This window comes from Microcebus murinus, chromosome 22 (assembly GCF_040939455.1).
Source record: "Microcebus murinus isolate Inina chromosome 22, M.murinus_Inina_mat1.0, whole genome shotgun sequence".
In the NCBI taxonomy this organism is placed as follows: domain Eukaryota; kingdom Metazoa; phylum Chordata; class Mammalia; order Primates; family Cheirogaleidae; genus Microcebus; species Microcebus murinus.
Genome location: NC_134125.1, coordinates 11673700 through 11697556, shown reverse-complemented (window position 1 = coordinate 11697556; position 23857 = coordinate 11673700). Strand labels below are relative to the sequence as shown.

At 41.9% G+C, this 23857-nt stretch overlaps 1 protein-coding gene across 2 annotated transcripts in view; it reads right to left on the bottom strand.

The window, feature by feature from the left end:
* The window catches only part of FBXW8 (F-box and WD repeat domain containing 8), a 116433-nt gene extending 97146 nt beyond the window's left edge, over positions 1 to 19287 (bottom strand). For both annotated transcript variants that reach the window (XM_012756547.2, XM_012756546.3), the window contains exons 1-2: positions 18866 to 19287; positions 4024 to 4128 (exon numbers count right to left, since the gene is read on the bottom strand). In XM_012756547.2, the coding sequence (XP_012612001.1) occupies positions 4024 to 4128; positions 18866 to 19186 (426 nt within the window). In that variant the 5' untranslated portion in view covers positions 19187 to 19287. The remainder of the gene's footprint in view (positions 1 to 4023; positions 4129 to 18865) is intronic.
* Between the last annotated feature and the right edge of the window lie 4570 nt (positions 19288 to 23857).

The window sequence follows — 23857 nt, the reverse complement described above, 5'->3', positions numbered from 1 at the left end:
ACAGCTGAAATAGAAACAGCAATTAAAAATCTCCCTAAAAAGAAAAGTCCCAGTCCAGATGGTTTCACACCCGAATTTTACCACACTTACAAAGAAAAACTAGTACCTATCTTGCAGAAACTATTCCACAACATCGAGAAGAACAGAAACCTCCCCGACACCTTTTATGAAGCGAATATTACTCTGATACCAAAACCAGGAAAGGATGCAACAAAAAAAGAAAACTACAGACCAATATCCCTAATGAATATAGATGCAAAAATTTTCAACAAAATCTTAGCTAACCGAATCCAGACGCTTATCAAAAAAATAATCCATCACGACCAAGTGGACTTCATCCCAGGGATGCAGGGATGGTTCAACATATGTAAATCTATAAATGCAATTCACCACATAAACAGAAGCAAAAACAAAGACCACATGATTCTTTCAATAGATGCAGAAAAAGCTTTTGACAAAATGCAACACCCTTTCATGATACGAACACTTAAGAAAATAGGCATAGAAGGGACATACCTAAAAAAAATGATACAAGCCATATATGACAGACCCATAGCCAACATCATACTGAATGGGGAAAAACTGAAATCATTCCCACTTAGAACTGGAACCAGACAAGGCTGCCCACTATCTCCACTTCTGTTCAATATAGTGCTGGAAGTCTTGGCTACAGCAATCAGACAGGAAAATGGAATTAAAGGTATCCAAATAGGGGCAGAAGAGATCAAACTTTCACTGTTTGCTGATGATATGATATTATATCTAGAAAACCCCCAAAGATTCAACCAAGAAACTCCTGGAACTGATCAATGAATTTAGTATACCATGGAGTACTGTTCAGCTCTAAGAAACAATGGTGATATAGCACATCTTATATTTTCCTGGTTAGAGCTGGAACCCATACTATTAAGTGAAGTTTCCCAAGAATGGAAAAAAAAGCACCACATATACCACCAGCAAATTGGTATTAACTGAACAGCACCTAAGTGGTCACATATGTACTACAGTAATAGGGTATTGGGCAGGTGGGAGGGGGGTGGGGGGTGGGTATATACATATATAATGAGTGAGATGTGCACCATCTGGGGGATGGTCATGCTGGAGACTCAGACTTGTGGGGGGAGGGGGGGAAATGGGCATTTATTGAAACCTTAAAATCTGTATCCCCAATATATGCTGAAATAAAAAAAAAAATTCTAAAGACATTTTTCACATAAATAGAAAAAAACTATTATAAAATTGTTATGGAACCAAAAAAGATCCTGAATAGCTAAAGTCATGTTGAACAAAAAGAACAATGCTGGCGGCATTGAACTTCACATTGAACTTCATATCTGACTTCAAATTACATACTACAGGCCAGGCAAGGTAGCTCACGCCTGAAATCCCAGCACTCTGGGAGGCCAAGGTGAGAGGACTGCTTGAGCTCAGGAGTTCAGGACCAGCCTGACCAAGAGTGAGACCTGTCTCTACTGAAAATAGAACTTAGCCGGGCACGGTGGCACACACCAATAGTCCCATCGACTTGAGAGGCTGAGGCAGGAGCATCACTTGAGTCCAGGAGTTTGAGGTTGCTGTGAGCTAAGCTGATGCCACAAGGCACTCTAGCCTGGGCAACAGAGTGAAACTCTATCTCAAAAAAAAAAAAAAATTATTAAAAAAAAATAGTACAAAGCTCTAGTAATCAAAACAGCAAGGTACTGGCATTTAAAAAAAATACATATAGACCAATAGTATAAAATACAGAGCCCAGAAATGAACTCATGTATTTACAGTTAATTGATCTTCAACACAGATTCCAAGAACACACAATGGGAAAGGACAGTCTCTTCAATAAAGGGTGCTGGGAAAACTGCATATCTACATACAGAAGAATGAAATTAGACTTGCATCTCACACCATATACAAAAAGAAAAAAAATTCAACATGGATTAAAGTCCTAAACATAAGACTTGAAACTACAAAATTATAAGAAATAAACATACAGGAAAAACTCCGTGACACTGGACTGGGCAATGATTTTTTGGATATGACCCCAAAAGAACAAGCAACAAAAGAAAAAATAAACAAGTGGCATTACATCAAACCAAAAGTTTCTGCACAGCAAAGCCAATAATCAACGGAGTGAAGAGACAACCTACAGAATGAGAAAAAATATTTGCAAACCATGTATCTGATAAGGGGTTAACATACAAAATATAAGAAACTCAAGCAACTCAATAGCAACAAACCAAATAACCTAATTAAAAAATGAGCAAAGAACTTGAATAAACATTCTCAAAGACAGACATACAAATGGCCAACAGCTGTATGTAAAATAATGTTCAACATCACTATTCATGAGAAAAAGGCAAATTAAAACCACAATGAGCTATCATGCCATACCTGTTAGAATGGTTATTATCAAAAAGATGAAAGGTGTTGGAAAAGATGTGGAGAAAAGGAAACCCCTGCACACTGTTGTGGGAATGTAAATTAGGACAGCCATTATGAAAACAGAGTTTCCGCAGAAAATTAAAATTAGAACTACCATATGATCCATGAACCCTACTACTGGATATACACCCAAAGGAAATGAAATCAGCATGTCAAAGAGATATCTGCACTCTGCATTCATTGTAGCATTATTCACAATAGCCAAGATACAGAATCAATCTAAATGTCTACAGCCAGATGAATAAAGAAAATATGGTATATATACACAATGAAATACTATTCAGTCTTTAAAAAAGAAGGAAATTCTGTCATTTACAAAAACATGAATGAATTTAGAGGATATTATGTTAGGTGAAATAAAGCCAGGCACAGAAAGACAAATATCACATGATCTCACTTAAATGTAGAATCTAAAAAAGTTGAACTCATATAAGTAGAGTTAGAATGGTGGATACCAGGAGATTTGGGGGGTGAGAGATTGGGAAGATGTTAGTAAAAGGATACAAAATTTCAGTTAGAAGGAAGAAGTTCAGGAGTTCTACTGTACAATATGGTTACTATAGTTAATAATGTACACTTGAAAATGTTTTTCTATATGCGTGTCTATACTTGAAAATTAGTAAGAGATATTAAGTGTTCTCACCACAAAAAATGAAATGTGAGGTAATATATGTTAATTAGTTTGATTGAGCCATTTCACAATGCTTACATATTTAAAAACATCATGCTGTACGCAATAAATATATATAATTTTTACTTTTCAATGTAAAAAAATAAAATATATTTTTTAAAGAAGAAAAGTCAATTATATACTCTTGGCCAAAAAGACAAGAAGAGAACAATTTTAATGGCATAAAAACCTTTGCCTCTCTAAATGTGGCCAAAGCCACATTCGCATCACCTGGTTAGAAATGTAGACTATCAGCCCCACTCCCACCCCCGACCTCCTGAATCCAAATTTGCTTTTTATCAAGATTCCCCCACGAATCCTACACACAATGAAGTCTGACCTAAATGATACATCTCACCATTCCACTCCACAGGCATATGCCCCAGAGTAAGCATGAGACAGGTGACACTGATCTGCAATTCCCTAAGTGAGTCTCAGTTCTCACATGTTTTACACCTCACTGAGTGGGGTTCTGGTGTTTAAATGGTAATTTGGCCTGCACACCTAAAATATGACTTCACTGTTCTGTCCCCGGGTTGACCCTCAGCTACCAACCTAACAATTGGCTTGATTTAACCAAGAGTTCACATCTTTGCATTAAAATCTGTGAGAACATTAACAGCACAGGCAAGCTCAATAAAGGCTGAGCGCAGAGCTGTCAGCCTCTAGCATGCTGCCACAGGTCAGCCGTAACTCAGACTGCAGGAGAAGAGAGCTCTTGAGTAGACAGTTGCAGAAAGATACACACCAAGTGGTGATATGGAACACTACCCTTTAAGCTCAAGGTTACTTTCTTTCAAATAAACTTGCTAACCAATTCATTGATTCTGTAAAGCAAATTTCTGTTACCCAGGACCTTCCTATACTTCAAAACATGCATTTAGGAAAATCTTGAACATCTGTTAATTACGGCTTACCTGTGCACACCTTCCTAGTTCTTTCCTGTCCAGATACTGAAATATATTGATTGCCAATTCATAAGGTAGCTGGATATCAAAGAAGGGCACATCATCCATTTCATTCTGAGGAGAAAAAAATAAAGGAAATAAGTTTACAATTCTGAGATATGAAAATAATTCGCATTTACAGGCCCTGTAAATGACCAGAGATATTCTCAGATGGTGACAAGGGCGATGAAGCTCTTTCCTAGGAGAGAAGCATTCTCACTTTTTCATGAAGCAACCATGGAACTAATTCAGAACTTGCCAGCCAGTCTCAATTCTCTGACCCCCCCCAAACCAGCCCCTCCTCACATTCACTTATGAAATCCACATGACTGTTTCCCATAATGCTTCAAAAGGAGAAGCAGGGGTGCTGTCTTACGTCCTGGGGTACACCACGGGAATCAGTGCAAAGGCTTGTGGGAAGCCTCCTGCCTCCTATGGAAAGGTGAGCAGCAGGTGGCCAAGAAAGTGAGCCTTGAAATCAAGGAGGCCACCTCTCCCCCCCCCCCAGGAAAACCACTATACCCCCAACTTGGAAGGGAGTGCACACCCACAGCTGGAGAAATGCTGCCTGAGGTCACTAAAAGGTTTTCATCGGGGAAATAGGGCTTTGAACACAAGAAAAAAGTAAATAAATGGAACACTGCTCTTGACTGAGATGGTGAACATCATCTCTCCTTAGCCCTGGAGAAGCACAAGGTTTCCTAATGCTCTCAGGGGCTTACGCTGGTTAACCTGAGTGAGCCAGTGCAAACAAAGCAGTTCTTCTTTGGTGTCATTTATTAATGCAGAGAAATTAGAGCTCGCCTGCCTTTGGATAAGCAATTAGAGATGAGGTAACAGGCTTTATTTGAGAGATAAGGCTGTCATGACGATCCTGGTAGCACAAAGAAATATGAGTGTGAAATAGAAAAAAGCCAAGTGTGCACATGTACCTCTCTGCCTGTGCCCAAATCCACCTGCAAGGCTCACTTTGGTATGTGCTTCTGCAAAGCTAGGGAAAGCTGCTTTGTTTGTCCCAATAGAACTCACTTAATAAAATTCATTTTTAATAAGCTTTGACTGGCATCAATGACTTATTGGTTTTGAGAAAATTGTTATTCACCACTCAAATACAACAGTCTTATGTATCGTGAGCCTGTAGTCTCAAAATAGAAAACCGTCTCAGCATTTTTAAGGGAATATGAGCACTGATTTAGACCCTACCAAGACTCAGGGTAAAGATTTTTCCGGAATCATGTTTCTATTCATCTAGGAGTCTCAGGACTAAAAGCTAATCCAGAGCATAAGAAGGAAATGTGGTATTCAACTACAAAAACAGTGCAAAGTTAAATAGGAAGGCCAAAAAGGATCTCTAGAGGAAAAAAAAAGAGCTGACAGGTCTCTGCGGGCAAAGAAGGAACAGAATGTTAAATCAAGAGAGAAATGTTGGCCATAAAGAAAAAAACAAGAAAAAAATCTGCAAGTTCAATTAGAAGACACAGGGTCCTTGCCTAAAAAAATAATGGAAAGTCATTGGTCTAATGTCAGGCTAGGTCCCCTCACACAACTAATTGGCTTCACTCATCAAGAAAAAGAGGCATCACTTTCCCACTCGGCCCAGCTACAACTTGAGACTCCTCAACACAACACTGGAGGGAGTCACTGCCCGTTAAGGAAAGCTGCACACAAGACAAGATGTTCATCCGCAAAACTGAACTTCCTACTGCTTTCTCTGTGGGATTATTTTGATTTCGTGAAATGGAGAGACCGGCCTACTTTACCTACTTGGTAAAGAAACAAGAGAATAATAATGTTCCTTATCCTCATACAACCAGAACAAAGGCAAAGAAAAGCCCGCACTCACTGAAACTGAACTTTCATTTAGCTTTTCACTGTTAGAGGCTTGCCAGGCGTTGCTTTCTTCAATTGGTCCCATTCAGGACTCAGTGTGAACTGGTTTCTGAACTTGACACACTCTGATGAGGCACGAGAAAGCATCTGCTTTGTTTTTAGTTATTCTGGTGCAGCAAAGTCTCATTTCTAGTAGCAGGAGCCTTCCATCTTTTGCCTGTTCAGTTGGCCTATTCTCCATCCTCACTCTGGAAGATAATAATGGCTCTGTCTTAGCACAACCCCAGCCCTGCCACCATTATCTTGATGGCAACCACCACAATCTGAGACATAGCACAGCACAGTTCAAACTGATTCGGAACAAAGATTCAGACTGATAAACCTGTTCTACCACCTTACCAGCCAAGCGACTGTGCTAAACACATCTGAGCTTCCTCATCTGTAAAACAGACAAAAGCACTCTATGAAATAAGTATGCTATTAAGAATAAAATGAGACTCCACACTGGATCACTGTTAATTAATGCATGTACTGTGATGGTTCTTGACTATTAGAAAGTTCTGGAGGGCAACCACTGTTTGAAAGCACTGAATAGTAATTATGTAAATACCAACATTACATAGCCAAACTTTATTTTCCCTCAATCACTGTGCCCTTACAATTATGATCTAAACTCCAAAACAGATCAAGTCCCAGACTTCCATGTAAATGCCCTTCCCTGTTGCTAACCACTGGCTGGGCAACGGCAGGGGGGAAAAAAGAAACCCATATACTAAAGGAAGATCCACATCTTAAGAAAGATGTAGATTCATGAGGTCAGAAGACCAAATGCTGACGTTTCATGCTGCACACTTGGAATAATTTTGGCAAAACATTCTATCAATGGCTCTTGTAGTGATGCTGTGGTGGATCACTGGATCCCCCCTTCAGGTCCCAGACACTGATGCCCCTGGATGAAAATGCTGCATGCTGTAGACTCATAGCTGAGTCCCTTCCTAGGCACTGCCTTTGGCCAAACAAGCTGCTTTGTCCAAGTTAAATCCCCTCCCAGAGGGCAGCCTGCACTCAATGACTAGTCAATGCCTGAGCACAAAGGCCTGGCCCCTGCCTCAATTCAGGACCTCTCTGAAAGGCTGACCCTATAAAGCATCTACATGCAAATCTCCACCTCAAAGTCTGTTTTGTGCAAAGTCCAACCTTTTTTACCAAAACCACAGATGTGACCCATGATAGTCCTGTGTTCAATACATTCCCAAGAGTTCCTATGCACTACGCCAGAGATATCAGTCTAGATACCTACTTCCCTCTCCTCTACTAAAGGAGACATACTGGGATGCAGATAATTGAGAGTGACGTTATTACACAGTCAGCCAACAAAATAGAGTAAATTCAAGGATAAGTAAATGATTCATAAACTTCAGTTTGTTATTAGTAACATATCATTTGGGAAACACCTTACAAAAGGCAGAGTTATGAACATGTTTGACCCTGAGGCTGAAAACACAACTTTTTTATACAGGTAGGCATGATTTCACAAGAATACGAAGCCACATCTTGGACAAAGGCTGTAGCCTGGTAACCACATAAATCCTAATACTGTAGCAGCAGCAGAATGTCTTAAGCACTCTGATCTGGTACTTCCCACAGTCCACAAATGCAGGAAAAAAATACTAGTTGCTACTAGTGTGCAGAGAAATATTTTGTTTCTAAAAGATGTTCCCAACATACAAAAAAAATGTTTGAGGTGATGGATACCAAATTGTATTCATTTATCGAAATGCCACACTGTACCCCATAAATAAGTACAATTATAATATCATAATTAAAAATAAATAAAAGACACTATCAGACTTCAGCCACCTATACTGTTGTAAAGCACACAGCCATCCAAAATTATGGGCCACATTAATCCAACTCCATATTGACTTAAAAACATGAAAATGGACAACTTGGCATTTCAGAAACAAAGATATTTCAAGAAGGAAGAAATTAAAAGCATTGGAAATATTAATATAGGGAATCTCCGTATCACACTGTATCAATGTGATTACAATGTTTAGAGAGAGTAATTTTGTAGTAATTTAATATCTCCCAGCAATGTGAGACGGGCCAAATTTATTCTACAGAAGACCAATTAATTCAAAGTATTAACATTCCTTCAAATTTAAAGAAAAGTATCTTTTTTATAACATACAACCTGGCTTTTAATTCCTTGACAATGACTCAGATAATGATTCTCTAGCAGTATTGGTGACTCTTGTCCTGTATCAAAATCACCTGTGGAGTTAAAAAAAAAAAAAAAAAAGTGCTCAGGTTTCCACCAAATTTCCAGATCTACTGCTTAAACATCTTTTTCTCAGGGATCCTCAAGTACATTAAAAGTTGAGAACCACAACCCTAAATCACAGGCAGATATAAAAATCCATCTATCCCCTCTTTCCTAATCAAGGAAAAAAACCCACAAAGGGGTCATGTTACTTTGTTAATTTGAAGTCAGTGAATACTAGATTTTCCCAAAGTCTACTGGACTTACTCCAAAAATGCTGAGAGAAATTGCAAATAGATCCATCCCCAGGGAGGCTGATTTGTACTCCTATGTGCTAATGTAAGACTAATTCTGTAAATGGATTGGTTTTTTGCCTTACTGTTAGAAATTTAATCTGTCTTCTCTTGTTTAACAGAAGAAAGGATAATTACTAAGAGCCAAATCAGTAAAAAGTAAAGAAACTGACTTAAGGTTTTTGTTCCCAATGTACATCTCCAGGGCAAAGAGAACATGAAAGATCTCTCAAGGTGGTGTTTTAAGAAACTGAGAAAAGCACCTCAAGTTCAAATAAGAGATCTGTAATACCGTTTCTACTAAATCTGTGACTGAATGGAGACCGTTTTCTAAAGTTTATCTCAGCTTTCCACATACTGCAAAAGCTGAGCAGAGCAGACCCACACAATCTCAACCAGAGGGAATGGATGAGTTCCAGTTTCACCTGTGTCTTCTTTGAGACCAAAAAAATTGGTTGGCTGGGGGGGGGGGGGGAGTCTGAAATGCTGTCAGGATAATCAGGCATCTGTTTACAATCCCAAATTTGTCTCAAAATACAGGCCTATACAAAGAAAAACAATGTCAGAAATACCAACATGTTGACAATGGTAGCCTTTGAGCAATGACATTATGAGAGATTTTTGTTTTCTTCTTTCTGTTCTGCTGAATTTCCTGAGTATTTCTACAGTGAGCATTCAATATTTTTACAGTCATGGCAAAGCAATATATTTTTTTAAATAATTTATGTTCAAAACATTATCTGAATTCAGGGTCACACCAGGGACTGGAGGGAGGGAGGTGCCGTTAGCAAATGTATGAGAAATGGCGTCTACGCTCAAAGAGCTAAAATCTTTCATAGAGATAAGTCATCATCAAGTAAAATGGAATAAATACAGAAGACTACAAAAGGCAATATAGATAGTCCCCTAAGGTATTCCAAAGTTCATTAGTAAGCTGGCTATTTAGAACTTGGAAATCATTTCTCCAAAGAAACAGTGCTATAAAGAGTGGTTAAGCTCCCAAGCAGTCCACAAAAAGCCAATTTGTCTCTTAACATTTAATCTAATCCCCATGCCTAGCTGTGAGGAAGAGCAAAAGGTACTCAATAAAAATCTGTTGACTGCATGTGTGGATGATATAACTGAGCCATTACACTACAGAATCTAACCGGCCCAGCGCCTTACACACAGTAAATGTCCATGGGATTTATCTTTTTTTTTTTTTTAAAAAAACAGGAATAGGCTTTCCAACTTCAAGACACATTCTCATTCCCCTAGGGACTCTGGCAAGGGAGGGAAAGAATGCCAGAGTAAAGGACTGGGGGAGCCAGTGCAGAGGGAGTCCCAGGAGGCTGGGAGTGGCAGTGAAGGAAGTTGGTGTGAAACAAAACAGGCTGGACCTCTGCTTTGAAAGTCCCCTTTTAGTCTAAACTGGGATCAGTGCTTTAGGACACAGCCAGGAGAGAAAACAGGGAGAGAAGGTTCAGATCTCAGAGGGGTGTGGATTTGTTTGTGCAAAGCCAGGTGGGTAATGCCCGGGTGCAGTGAGCTCATGCCTGTAATCCCAGCACTTTAGGAGGCTGAGGCAGGAGAATCACTTGAAGCCCGGAGTTCAAGACCAGCGTGGGCAACAAAATGAGACCCCCATCTCTATAAAAACAAACAAACAAACAAACAAAAACTTTTGTAAAAACTAGCTCTAGCTATTCAGGAGGCTAAGATGGAAGGATTGCTTGAGCCCAGGAATTTGAGGTTACAGTAAGCTATGATCACCCATTGCACTCCAGCCTGGGCAACACAGCAAGACCCCATCTCTCAAAAAAAAACCTACACACACCTGTAATCTTAGCATTCTGGGAGGCCGAGGTGGGAGGAACACTTGAGCTCAGAAATTCGAGATAAGCCTGAGTAAGAGTGAGGCCCCGTCTTTCTACTAAAAACGAAAAATTAGCCAAGCATGGTGGCACACGCCTGCAGTCCCAGCTACCGGGGAGGCTGAGGCAGGAGTATCACTTGAGCTTGGGAGTTTGAGGTTGCAGTGAGCTAGGTGGATGCCAGGGCACTCTAGCCCCAGCAACAGAGCAAGACCCTGTCTCAAAAAAAAGTTAAGCCATTAAATTGATCTTTTTGGCTACATAAATGCAGGCTCTGACAGGTTAAGCATTGACATAGTTGAGTGATAAATAGTGCCCAGTAATATTAAAACTTTTTGCAAGCCTGAAACCCCAAATCTTAACCTTGAAGGATGCCTGAAATGTTCACAAGAGTTCTAACCCTCTAGAGCCTCTTTATATAAAGTTACCATTAGAAGCAGCAATTCTGCTGTTATTTCAACTCAACAAATGTAGACAGGGACCTTACTGCACCAGTAAGACAGGTAGGGGTAGAAGAGTAAGAAAGACAACAGATGCTGTCCCCTCCAGGAATCCCCAGTCCAAAGGTGGGGAGGCTAGGGGCACCTAAGAGATGAGTTTTAGCAAATAGGAAGTGAAATAACATAGTGAACTCTTCTGCAGTACTAATAATAGTATTAACTTAAATTTATTAACCACTTACGGCATGCCAGGCTGGTGCTAAGTTCCATGCCTTATTTTACTGCCTCTTCACAAGATGGGCATTAGCATTAGCCTCACTTGACAGGTAAGACAGAGTAAGTTAACTTGCCCAAGGTCAAACAGCTAGCCAAACAGCAGAGCTTGAATCTGAACTCGGGTCTACTGACTCCAGAGCCCAGACCTGTAACCAGGGCTGTCCTGCCTTCATTGACTTCATTCTTTTAGTTAAAAGAGACAAGACCCTAGGCTCTCTGAGGACAAGGACTCTGTCCCTTCTGTTTAAGGCTGATTCCCCAGCATCTAATACAGTAGATGAACAAGAAACACAGTACCCTATTCATAGTTTTACTTTCCACAGTTTCAGCCACTCATGGTACAATATTTTAAGACCACATACACATAACTTTTATTACAGTATATTAGTGTATTAATAATTGTTCTATGCCAGGTGCAGTGGCTCACGCCTGTAATCTTAGCTCTCTGGGAGGCCGAGGTGGGCGGATTGCTCGAGGTCAGGAGTTCAAAACCAGCCTGAGCAAGAGCAAGACCCCGTCTCTACTATAAATAGAAATTAATTGGCCAACTAATATATATAGAGAGAAAAAATTAGCCGGGCATGGTGGCACATGCCTGCAGTCCCAGCTACTTGGGAAGCTGAGGCAGCAGGATTGCTTGAGCCCAGGAGTTTGACTGAGATTGCTGTGAGCTAGGCTGACACCACAGCACTCACTCTAGCCTGGGCAACAAAGCGAGACTCTGTCTCAAAAAAAAAAAAAAAAAAAAAAGTTCTATTACTATTGTTGTTAATCTCTTACTGGGCCTAGTTTATAAATTAAACTTTATCATAGGTATGTATGTATAGGAAAAAACATATAGGATTAGGTTTCAAGCACCCATTGGGGCACTTGGAATATGTCTCCCGCAGATAATGGGGGGACTAATGTAGTCCCATAGTTAGTGCTGCTTCCAACGCCCACCTAAAGTGGACATCTGTTATTGCTGTTGTTTCCCACCTAACATCCATTCTCTCTTCTTTAGGAAACCAGCACACTCCCACTCATAACCAACATGATTTAGGTGGGGCTGACCCCACCCTTCTCTTCAGGAGTGGGCAATGGATACAGGTCTGGCCAATTTGAATCAGTAATTGGCTCAATATAGACACATGACCCAGTTTGGACCAACAGGAATTTAGGTTCTTGACTTATTGCTCTCTTTCCCCTGAGTTGCTAAGCTGACAGAATGTTAAGAGTGGAGTTGCTGGTAACCACTTTGTCCTCAAAAGGAGAGCCGCCTGTGAATAAAGCCAACAAAAGGAAAGCAGGACTATGAGGAGAGATTTCTAATTATATTATGTAAACACCCAGAACAAGCACTACCACCTGGAATTTTCAGTTATATGAATCAATAGATTCCAGTTTGGGTTTTTTAAGCCAGTTTGAGTGGGGGTACCTGTTGCTTGCAGCCCAAAGTCCTGATACACCACCTAAAGTAAAAATGGAACCAAGCAACTGTATATCACAACCACCACGCTGAAGGTGGAAGCATACTTGCAACTATACTCAAGTGGCTCCACTATCTCCAAAGAAGCCTCAGCTTATAGAGAAGGGAACGGAAGGCAAAAGAAAGACACAGTGCCTATGAAAGACAAAGTGCTCTGAAATTCTGACCAGAGTGGTGTCATTTCTTTCACTAGTTTAACTATATACTAAGAAGACTACCATCAAGTGCCAATTTGTGTATTCCCAACCTATTACCTAAAAAGAAACAGCTGCATAGCACTATTTTAAAATCTTCACAAAAGACACAGCTCAGGAAGGGGTCATTTCTACGTTTTCATTCCAGTTGTACTTGTTCATCAAAGGTGCTGGCCTATACACAGCCAGAGGACCATCCGAGATAGCGCTGTTCGCCTTCCCATCAAAAGGCAACTTAACTCTTGATTGCTAACTTATTAGTTCTTCTCACTCTAGTGATGATACTGAAGACTCTAGGATATGACCCCCAAAATACAATAGGATGCACTAATATTAATACAAGGGTGTGTCAAAGATTGGAGAAGATTGTTAGAAGGCAGTACCAGATTTTTATTTCCCTTTCACATTAACTGGATCAGCCTCTGTTACTAGAGTTTCTGGGACATTCCATATGGAACAAAATGGATCAAACAAGGATTTGGGGGAAGACACAAGGCAAAGATCACAAACTGGTGAACCCAGGCCGATCCAGCCCACAGAAAGGTTTTAATCTGCAGTGTTAACATCTAAAATGTGATTAATTTTTTTTGTATTAGTTACCAACAACTAAAAATGAGAAGAGTTTGTGGGGTAGATTGTAGTCACAGCCCCTAACTTGGTCATGCCTCCCTCAATCCAGGCACTTGGGTAAGTCCACACTTACTCTGGCGTTGGCCACATGACTTGCTTTAGACAATGTGACAATAACACTGTCTTCCATTCCCCTCTCTCTATGAGACTTCAAAAGCACCTGGGCATTGGGGCTTGTCCTCTTGCTGTTCTCAAAACATTTAGAAGGTCCACATGGGGCTAAGTTGCTGGATGACAAGAGACTCATAACCCAGACCTACACATCTACCCAAAGAGAGAGAGACAGACAGACAGACACACACACACACAGAGCCAACTAGCCAACTCCAGAAGCAGAGCTGCCTAAGTAATCAGCAGTTAACCTCAGATGTGTGACTTCACCCATACTCAGCTCAAACTGCCACCATGCAAAATGTGAGCTAACAGTGCTTATTTTAATCCAAAGTTTTGGGGTGTTTTTTTTATGCAGCAAAAACTGAAGAGTCAACATAAAAATACATATTCTCAATTTTTAAAAAATCTAAAGGTCTTACAACACAGGACCACATTCCTACATGGCAACAACCAGCTAACATGGGCAATAGCTACCCTCTTTAGCCCAGCCACTGCATGTATTTCTATTTGTCACTTCCTATCAGCTTGCCCATGCTGGATCAAGTTCAGCTGCTATATGTCATTTCAGTTGGGTGTTGTTTTATTTATGGTAACAAAGAAAGTGAAATACTATATTCCACATGCTAGAGTTACTATCAAAAGTGAAAAAACCAGTATAACCACTTTGGAAAACTCTCAACATCTACCAAGGCTGATATACGCATAACTTATGAAGCCAGCAATTCCACTCCCAGGTAAATACTCAGGAAAAATGTGTACACGTGTTCCAAAAGATGTACAAAACATTCACAGTGATGCTACTGACAGCCCCAAACTGGCTACTAACAAATTAGCAATAATGCTCACCAACAAATTAAATGTGGTACATTCATAGGGATCAATCTCACAGATAATGCTATACACAGGAATCCAGACACGAAAGAATATGCGCTGTATGATTCCACTTATATATAGTTCAAAAGCAGATGAACTAAAATGTGGTTAGAAGTCAGGTGACTGGTTACCACTGGGTAGAAGAGGACATGGGCTGGGGGTGGGGTTCTGACATGCTGTTCTGTGACCTGCGTACTGCTTACACGTTATGTGTACGCTTGAAAATTAGCTGTACATTTATGATTTGTACACTTCAACAGCTAGATTAGAAAAAAATTTTAAAAAGAGGCAAAACCAAACCAAGGCGGCCATATTTCAAGACATTTCCTACACTGACATGTTTAATGTGACCAAAAGAATGGTTGCCACTACGAAACAAACCATAAAACTATGGGTGGAATCTGAAAAAGATTAACACCTGATGAGCTAGGAAAAAATGACCCAATATACAACACTTAGCCTACTTCACTCATCTGCATTACCTACCCCTGTGGGCTTTGGGGCTTGCAACCATTGACATAGGAATCCAAGCCTTGTCTATAAATTTTACCAGGATTTCTCAGGCTGAAGATACTGGGTAGGTGTAGTGGCCCTTAAAAAATCAGTTACTTTCCTAATGTTCATCTACCAGATGGGGTTGAGAATGGCCACTGGAGAGGGCTGTTTAGGAGAACTGAAGAAAATGTCTTTAAACCCTTAAAATAGAACCAGAGAGAAAGCAAGCACATAATAGATTAATTAGTACTTTATAGCAGTATTACTAATGATTGCAAAGTATTTTTAAGAATTAGAAGTGCCCCAGAGTTTGGACGTTGCTCACAGCACAGCCTAGTAACACCTAATGGGGTGATTCTGAAGGGGGCAGAGGCGATAAATTGAAGGGAGACGGGGAAGGCTTTATCCAGCTAAATATTCTGACACTTAGATTTTGACCTGCCCTCGGATCCTTCAGCAGGCAGGTCCCCTTCATTTTCAGAATACAGTTGACCCTTGAACACAGGCCTGAACTGCCTGGGTTCACTTATATGCAGGTTTTTTCCAATAAAAGTTACACAGTGTTTGCCTCCCCTTCCTCCTCAGCCCACTCAACGTGAACGTTGATGATGAGGATGATGACCTTTATGATGAGCCACTTCCATTTAAATGAACAGTCAATATATTCTCTCATGATTATCTCAACATTTTTTCTCTAGCTTATTGTAAGAATACAGTATATAATACATATAACATGCAAAATACGTGTTAACCAACTGTTAATGTTATCGCTAAGGTTTCTGGTCAACAGTAGGCTATTAGTTGTTAAGTTTTGGAGGGTCAAAATTTATAGGCAGATCTTTGACTGGGGGGCAGGTCAGGACCCCTAACCCTCACATTGTTCAAAGGACAACTGTACTTGATTTACTTCTCCACTAATTTTGGTACCCATGCCTCCCTTAGAAGTGTCACCGCTGAAAAGCATTGAGAATGAGGACCTTAAACCACAGGCGGCTAGATAGTAGTGTACAATGTCTGAAACTTGCTTGATCTTTCCAATCATATTTCTGGACCCCTCCCCTGGCAATTGAGTCAGCAGCAGGTCTGGGGAGGGCCCACCTGTATTTTAAAAAGGCCTCAGGTGCCTATTTTTTTTTTCAGGTTATAAAAGAACATTTAATGGTGCAGAAATATATTTAGGAAATACTTTCAGTGAACACAGTATGCCCAGTATGAGCCAAAATTTCCATATAAAAATGACTGTAAGGGGCCGGGTGCGGTGGCTCACGCCTGTAATCCTAGCTCTCTGGGAGGCCGAGGCGGGCAGACTGCTCGAGGTCAGGAGTTCGAAACCAGCCTGAGCAAGATCGAGACCCCGTCTCTACTATAAATAGAAAGAAATTAATTGGCCAACTAATATATATACAAAAAATTAGCCGGGCATGGTGGCGCATGCCTGTAGTCCCAGCTACTTGGGAGGCTGAGGCAGGAGGATTGCTTGAGCCCAGGAGTTTGAGGTTGCTGTGAGCTAGGCTGACGCCACGGCACTCACTCTAGCCTGGGCAACAAAGCGAGACTCTGTCTCAAAAAAAAAAAAAAAAAAAAAATGACCATAAGGATATACCCAAAATGTGAATAGTAATCATCTATTAGGTGTGAGAACCTGTGTAGGTTTTATTTTCTTCTTTGTCCTTTCTTTGTAACTGATAGAGGGCAACTTTGTTCAACCTCCCTCAGCTGCATGTGTAATATTTCCAAGCCCTCTTTCATCTGTTTTAAAGACTTTTCCATTTCAGCTCTGCTTTCAATATTTAAAAGCTCTTTATCTTCTGACACAATTTGCTTTTCAGAGGACTTTAAAATATAACTTTTGATGGCTTCAACACTGAAGCAAAACAAGTTCCTCTTATAATTAAGATGCTTGGGGCCGAGCGCAGTGGCTCACGCCTGTAATCCTAGCACTCTGGGAGGCTGAGGTGGGAGGATGGCTCAAGGTCAGGAGTTTAAAACCAACCTGAGCAAGAGTGAGACTCCGTCTCTACTAAAAATAGAAAGAAATTAATTGGCAAACTAAAAATATATATAGAAAAAATTAGCCAGGCATGGTAGCACATGCCTGTAGTCCCAGCTACTCGGGAGGCTGGGGCAGAAGGATTGCTTGAGTCCAAGAATTTGAGGTTGCTGTGAGCTATACTGATGCCACGGCACTCTAGCCCAGGCAAGAGTGAGAATCTGTCTCAAAAAAAAAAAAAAAAAAAAAGAAAAAGAAAAAAAAAATGCTTGGACGTGCATCTATATATGTAGCCAAGATTGAGTGAGCACCCTGTGCAGTACAAAGTCTCAAGAATGCAATACTTATCCTTTTCATGTGTGGATAGTTTCTGTTCCTTGTCCACAGAAACATTACAGGAAACAGCGCAGCAGGACGCAGTTAGTGTCCTGGCTGGTCACCCTGCTCAACGAGTCGCCCAGCAGCCACCGCAAAAAAACGCCAGCGGCATCTCCTCTGCCACCGCTGGCCCCTCCAGCCGAGCCCTGTGCCGCCCACCGACACGTCCTGGTCTGTGTAACTCCACATGCTCGCCCACCTCTGCAGCAGCTGGTGGCGGCTCAAGTCCTCAGAGAGCCGCCTGCGCAACAGCAAGGAGTCACCGCACTTGCCCCATCACCACACGTTCAGCTGACAGAGGATCCTCTGCAACAACCCAGCGACCAAGCACCCACACTACCTACAAATCTTCCGTGCCCCCCTCAGGTGCTTCTTATGCCAATTCAAGTTTTCACTTGGTGAAATTTAAAGCCCAAAACACCTGAGCCCAAATTCAATACCCAGAATTTATCCGCTGGGTAATCATGGGCAAATGACAGAAAATCTTTTTCTTCATTTGCAAAGAGTCAAAAACTATCTCACAGGATTGTTGTACTAGAATTAAGGCAGAGCATGGACCAGCCACTTCGTAAAAAACTTTGTAAAAACTGAAATAGTAGCTAGTTATTTGAATAAAACTACATATTACACAAAATATGCAATTATTTATTGAAACAACTTGCCACTTAAAGAATTATTCCCAGTTGGAAACCTGTAGGGGTTTCCTTTGAGCCTAATTTAAATCAAATTCTGGAAGGCTGAGGCAGGAAGATCACTTGAGCTCAGGAGTTCCAGACCAGCCTGATCAAGAGCAAGACTCTGTCTCTACAAAAAATAGAAAAAATTAGTAGGGCATGGTGGAGCACACCTGCAGTCCCAGCTACTAGGGAGGCTGAGGCAGGATGATCACTTGAGCCCAGGAATTTGAGATTGTAGTGAGCTATGATGAGGCCACTGCAATCCAGCTAGGATGACAGAGCGAGACTGTCTCCAAAAAAAAAAAAAAAAGTTGTAAAACAAACTGCTAAAACCAGCTGTCTTTTCCTAACTCTTAACCTGGGAGTCATGGATGCATTTCGGGTGACCTTGATTTTACCAACTTTGTGAAGGGGGCTATTTTTAGTAGAGAGAGAATCCGAAGATTCTCCAAGGGATCCGTGCTGCACTAAAAGATAAAGAAAACAACTCCAGGTATCCAAAGGACTTTTCCTCCTCTTCTTCCCTTTTTACTAATTTTTTTTAAATATATGCAGTTAGAAAAATTAAATAGTACAAACAGTATAAAAAGAAAAGCCAAAATTCCTTCCTATCAATTACCTGGGTCCTCCTTTTCAAAAGCAACCTTTGTTAAAAGCTTAAGGTATCCTCCAAGAGTAGGATTTGTCAACCTCATACTTATTCACGTTCTGGGTTGGATAATTTTTTGTGGATGTTGCCCTGTGCACTGTAGAATGTCCATGAGCACGCCTGACCTCTACCTATTATATGCCCAGCAGCACACACACATTCGTTGAGGCACCTCAACATGTCAAATTTGGGGACAAAAATCGCTCCCGGTTGAAAACCACTGCTTCCAGAGATACCCTAACTATGCACAAACACAGGTGTGTGTATGTCTACCCATTTTCTCCGACAACTGGTGGCACAGGGAGTTATTTTCCAACTTATTGCGGGGATTTGCGTTGGGGGTCGGGGGCCGGCCAGGGCCTGGGCAGAAGGCGACGGCCACTCACCAGGTCGCGGATGAGCTGGTCCACCAGCTGCTCTCCGCCCCCAGCGCCGCCCTCGCGGGCCGGAGGAGAGCGGGAGCGGCTCGCCGCGTCCTGCCTCTCGGCCCGAGTTGCCCGCGCCGCCGGGGGACGCCCCGCGCCCTCCAGGAGGCCCTGAGCCAGTGCCAGGTACCCTGAGGCCTGCTCGCCGCGCCCGGGAGCCACCTCTGGCCTCCGCGCCCGCCGCTCGGCAGCCTCGGGCCGTCGCCGCTTCCTCAGCGCCTGGGCCTGCGCCAGCTCCTCCTGCCAGCACCGACGGAACTCCTCCAGGCTGTGGTCGTCCATCGTCGCCGCTCCCGGGGGTCCAGGTTCTCCTCAGCACCTCCAGGTGCCACGGGACAGTCCCTCCGCCGGAAGCTTCCGCCGCGGCCGGAAACCACCGCAGGCGCGGCTCTTGAGTTCCGGGCGGACGGACACTGCCCCGCCACGCCCCCCGAGCGGCCAGTTATTTGCGACACTGGGCAGCCCGGTGTTTGCGACGCCGGAGGCCGGAGTCTGGGTCCCGACACCTCACCCGGCCGGCTCTCCTGCCTGTGACTTTTGCCAAACTCAGACTGTGCGCCAAGCACTGTGCTTTCTTCAGCAAACGTGCACTGAGCGACTACTGTGTGCCAGGCACTGAGAATTCAGTATTTTAATCTGAAAAAAAAAAATCCCTGCCGACTCAAGAGTTTGCATTTAAGTGGGAGGGGAGACTTTAAATCAGTGGTAGGTGTTATGAAAAAAAGAAGTAAGGGAATAAAATGATTGGCAAGGGGGCGGGGTTAAGGTTTAAGGATAGTCAGTAAAGGGCTCTCTAAGGAGATGTCATTTAAACTAAAATCTAAATGAGGAGAGAAACCAGCCAAAGGAAGGTAAAATCGTGAGAGAGAGATTTTCAGAAGGAACTACATGTCCAAGGGCCATAAGGTGGGAAAGGAATAGCATACGATGGCTTCGTCGTCCGATGTGTGTACCCTCTATTCTCTTAGATGTTTGTATCTTCTTCTATTCTCTTAGCAGGGAAGCCCCCCACACACTTGGTTAACTCCTACACATCTTTCATATCTCAACTCACACCTCACTTGATGTTCTAACCCCCAGTCAAAAAAACATCAGGTCTGCCTGTTATTCATTCTCACAGCATCCTGTACCTCTCACCATAACACATAACACAATCTGCAATTTCATATTTATGTAATTATTTATAAATATCTCCCTTTCCTTCTAGGCTGTCCACTCTTAGCTTGGAGGCTGGTGATTACTAGATGCTCAATAAATATTTACTAAATGAATAACAACCCTTTAAGATGAGAGCTTTTGTTGTCCCCACATATCGGATGAGGAAACTGAGGCATAAAAATTCGAGGAACTTGTCCAAAATCATACAGCTGGTAATTTGCAGACCCAGAATTTTAATTTTTTAAAAACTCTGGACCTGACCTGTGAATCATGAAATCATACCGCCCACATGCCTAACCACAGGGCTGCCTCTAGTTACCGAGATTTTTTTTTTCAATGTGGTGATATTAATGGCCTGGCTCCGGCTCCATAGTCAAACACACAGATTTAGGTGGGAATCCAGCACCCTCGTTTACTCACATCCTCTTTCTTCCAGCAATTTCACTTCTAGGGATTTATACAAAGAGAAGAAAATTGAGGATGGGTTCAAAGAATACTTGTGAGAATGTTCACTGAAACAGTGTTTATACTACTGAGAATCAGAAGCAATCTAAATTTTCCACAGTGGGACATTGGTTAAATAACTTATGCCCCATGAGAATTTAAGAAAGATCATAACTAGGCGGCCAGCTCCGTGAGAGCAGAGGCCTGATCTATTTTGTTCATTGTTGTTTTTGGCACTCAGAACAGTGCCTGGAACATAGTAGCTGCTCAGTATGTCATGAATGAATAAATGAACTACTGGGCGGCTATTAAATATTACGTTGGAGAAGAAAATTTAATCACACGGAAAGAATTTCACATTACAATGATTAAAAAAATTCAGGATACATAACAGTATCTACAGTATGATCCCTGTTGTATTAAAAAAAAAAGTGTGTGTGCGTGCATTTTAAAAGGAAGAATATACACCCAGATCTGATCAGAAGAAGTTTCTAGAGAAAGTAAGATTATAGGTGGTTTTAGTGGGTTTTTTTTCTTTATCTGTATGTTCTAACTTTTTATGGTGAATGTTGTCCCAGCCTGGGTTCCCCCAGAACACGAACCCCTGAGCCCTGGATTTGCAGGCAGCTAGTTTGTTTGGAAAAGTGATCTTTAGGGAAGAGTCAGAGATTGAGAAGAGTAAAATAGGGAAAGAAAGACAGTTAATCCAAAAAGCATTCTTTTTTTTTTTTTTTTTGAAACAGAGTCTCACTTTGTTGCCCAGGCTAGAGTGCCGTGGCATCAGCCTAGCTCACAGCAACCTCAAACTCCTGGGCTCAAGCGATCCTCTTGCCTCAGCCTCCCAAGTAGCTGGGAATACAGGCATGCGCCACCATGCCCGGCTAATTTTTTCTATATATATTGGTTGGCCAATTAATTTCTTTCTATTTATAGTAGAGACAGGGTCTCACTCTTGCTCAGACTGGTTTACAAACTCCTGACTTCAAGCAATCCGCCCTCCTGGGCCTCCCAGAGTGCTAGGATTCCAGGAGTGAGCCACCGTGCTAGGCCTTCAAAAAGTATTCTTTATTGGTCCTACTGTGGGCAATTTAGGTTCTGTCCCACTAGGCCCTTTTAAGAAGCCTTAAAGAACACACCTGGGAATTGTCCTCTTAAGAGATAAGAGCTAAAAGAAGGGAGTGTTTACCAGCTGAAGTTTTAACAACCTCCTACTTCTTCTTGATGCGGACCTATGTTCTCACCCTTAAAGAACTTGAGAGCCTGCTTGCTGTTGGGGACCTTGAACAGCTCCAAGGTGTACCACTTATATGGGGACAAAGACACACACCCCTGGGATCATGTCCTGCATGAACTGTGTGTGCTATGCAGTGGCAGTAGCCGTGCCTGGGCTTGCTCACATTCTTGGTCACTTCGTGGCTTTTGTTGAGACCTACAGCTATGGGGTAGCCATGGCTGCTGCCAAATAAATATTCTTTTTGTAATAAAAATAAAAACAATGAGCTTTTTCCCTCCAGACATTCAGCTAACATCCCATGCATCCTACATGCTTTCCATATGGAATCCAAGGGTGAGTCAGACTTGCTTTGATTATTTACATGTGAGTCAAAAGCCAAATATGGCTCTTCTGATATTGCTAGAATTTATGGAACATCTAATATTTAAAACAAAAAGCTAACTGGAGGCGAGGCATGGTGGCTCATGCCTGTAATCCTAGCACCTCTTGGGAAACCGAGACAGGAGGATCCCTTGAGGCCAGGAGTTCAAGACCAGCCTGAACAAGAGCAAGACCCTATCTCTACTTAAATTTAAAAAAAATTTTTTTTAATAAAGCAAACTGGAAAAATATTGTCTTTTTCTCAGTATTGCCCACCATTCACAGACAATATTTTTGTTGATTTTATATTTTTCCAATAGTAAATTCCTGAGCCCCATTTCCTCAAATGAAAAGTAAAGATAAAAATATCTTCCCTTCAGAGTGACTGTGAGGCTGATGAAATGCCCGTGAAACTCTTAGTATCCTAAAGCATGAAGGAGGCATTCAATAATGATAGCTTTGATCCATAGTAATACAGTCTCCGCAGATAGAGATTGTGTCTAATCTAGGAGCTGTAAGTCTGGTGTTCCACAAGCTTCATCTTTTTCCATATTGAGGGTGTTCCTTGCAAGCTCCATCTATTAAAGTTCTTTACTTGCAAGCAATAGTCACCAAGTCTTGCTACCTTAAGAAAAAAGGAATTGAACTTGGAGAATTGGCTCACAAAGTTAAAAAGAAGAATAACCAGACTCTTGGAATGCCAACATCCAGATCAGATTCAGGGATTTCATCATCGGAATTTATGAACCATCTCTGTAGGAGGAGCTCGCTGCCTATATTCCATCTTCTGGGATTCAAATTCCCAGACCAGCAATATTACGGAACTTGTTTGGAATACAAATTCTCAGCCCAGACTACTAAATCAGAAACTCCTGGGGTCCAACCCTAACAATCTGTGTTTTAACAATCTCTCTAGGCTATTGTGATGCACAATCCAGTTTGAGAATCACTCTTGTAGGATCACCTGAAAGGCCTAATTGAGTGATAGTCCTTGATTGGGGGTGGGGTGGGGAGTTGTTTACAATGGGCTGGATTTCCAGGTCCACCTGAAGTGAGGGAGTTCCCCAAAACAGAAGAAGAGGGAAGGTATGTAGGGCCAAAACTACAACATCTACAAGGCTTTCCTAGGAGGGGGACTCTTGAAATTCAGTCTCAGTGTCTGCCCATTGTTAATATGTGGTGTATTCCCCTGGGAACCCCAGCTCAGCTTCTGCTGGAGCCCCAGAAAGATGGCGGAAACATGGCCGTCCTCCTTCCCCAAGTACCTCCTAGCATACCCATCTATCTTCCTCAGACCAGCCACACACTGGACTACAAAGCTATTAAGAACTCCTTTACTTCCGAGTCTGGTAGTTCTCAAAAAGATAGAGAGGGTGGGGCCAAGAGCAGAGATTATTAATTGATCTGTTCTCATGTACAAGGTAAGAAAAATGTACCAGTCAAGGCAACACACAATTATTCTCATACAGTTCTGGGCCAGAAGTCCAAAATCCAGTTTCACTGGGCTGAAATTAAGGTGTCGGCAGGGCCATACTCCAGGGGGAGAATCTGTTTTCTTGCCTTTTCCTGCTTTTAGCACTGCATTCTTTGCATTCCTTGACCCCTGGTCCCTTCCTCCAACTTCAAAGCCAGCAGTGAAGCATCTTGTTTCGGTGGTCACATGGCTTTCTGTCCCTGTGTCCAATCTCCCTCTTATAAGAATACTTGTGATTACAAAGGGCTTATGTGGGATGATCTCTCCATCTCAAGATCCTTAA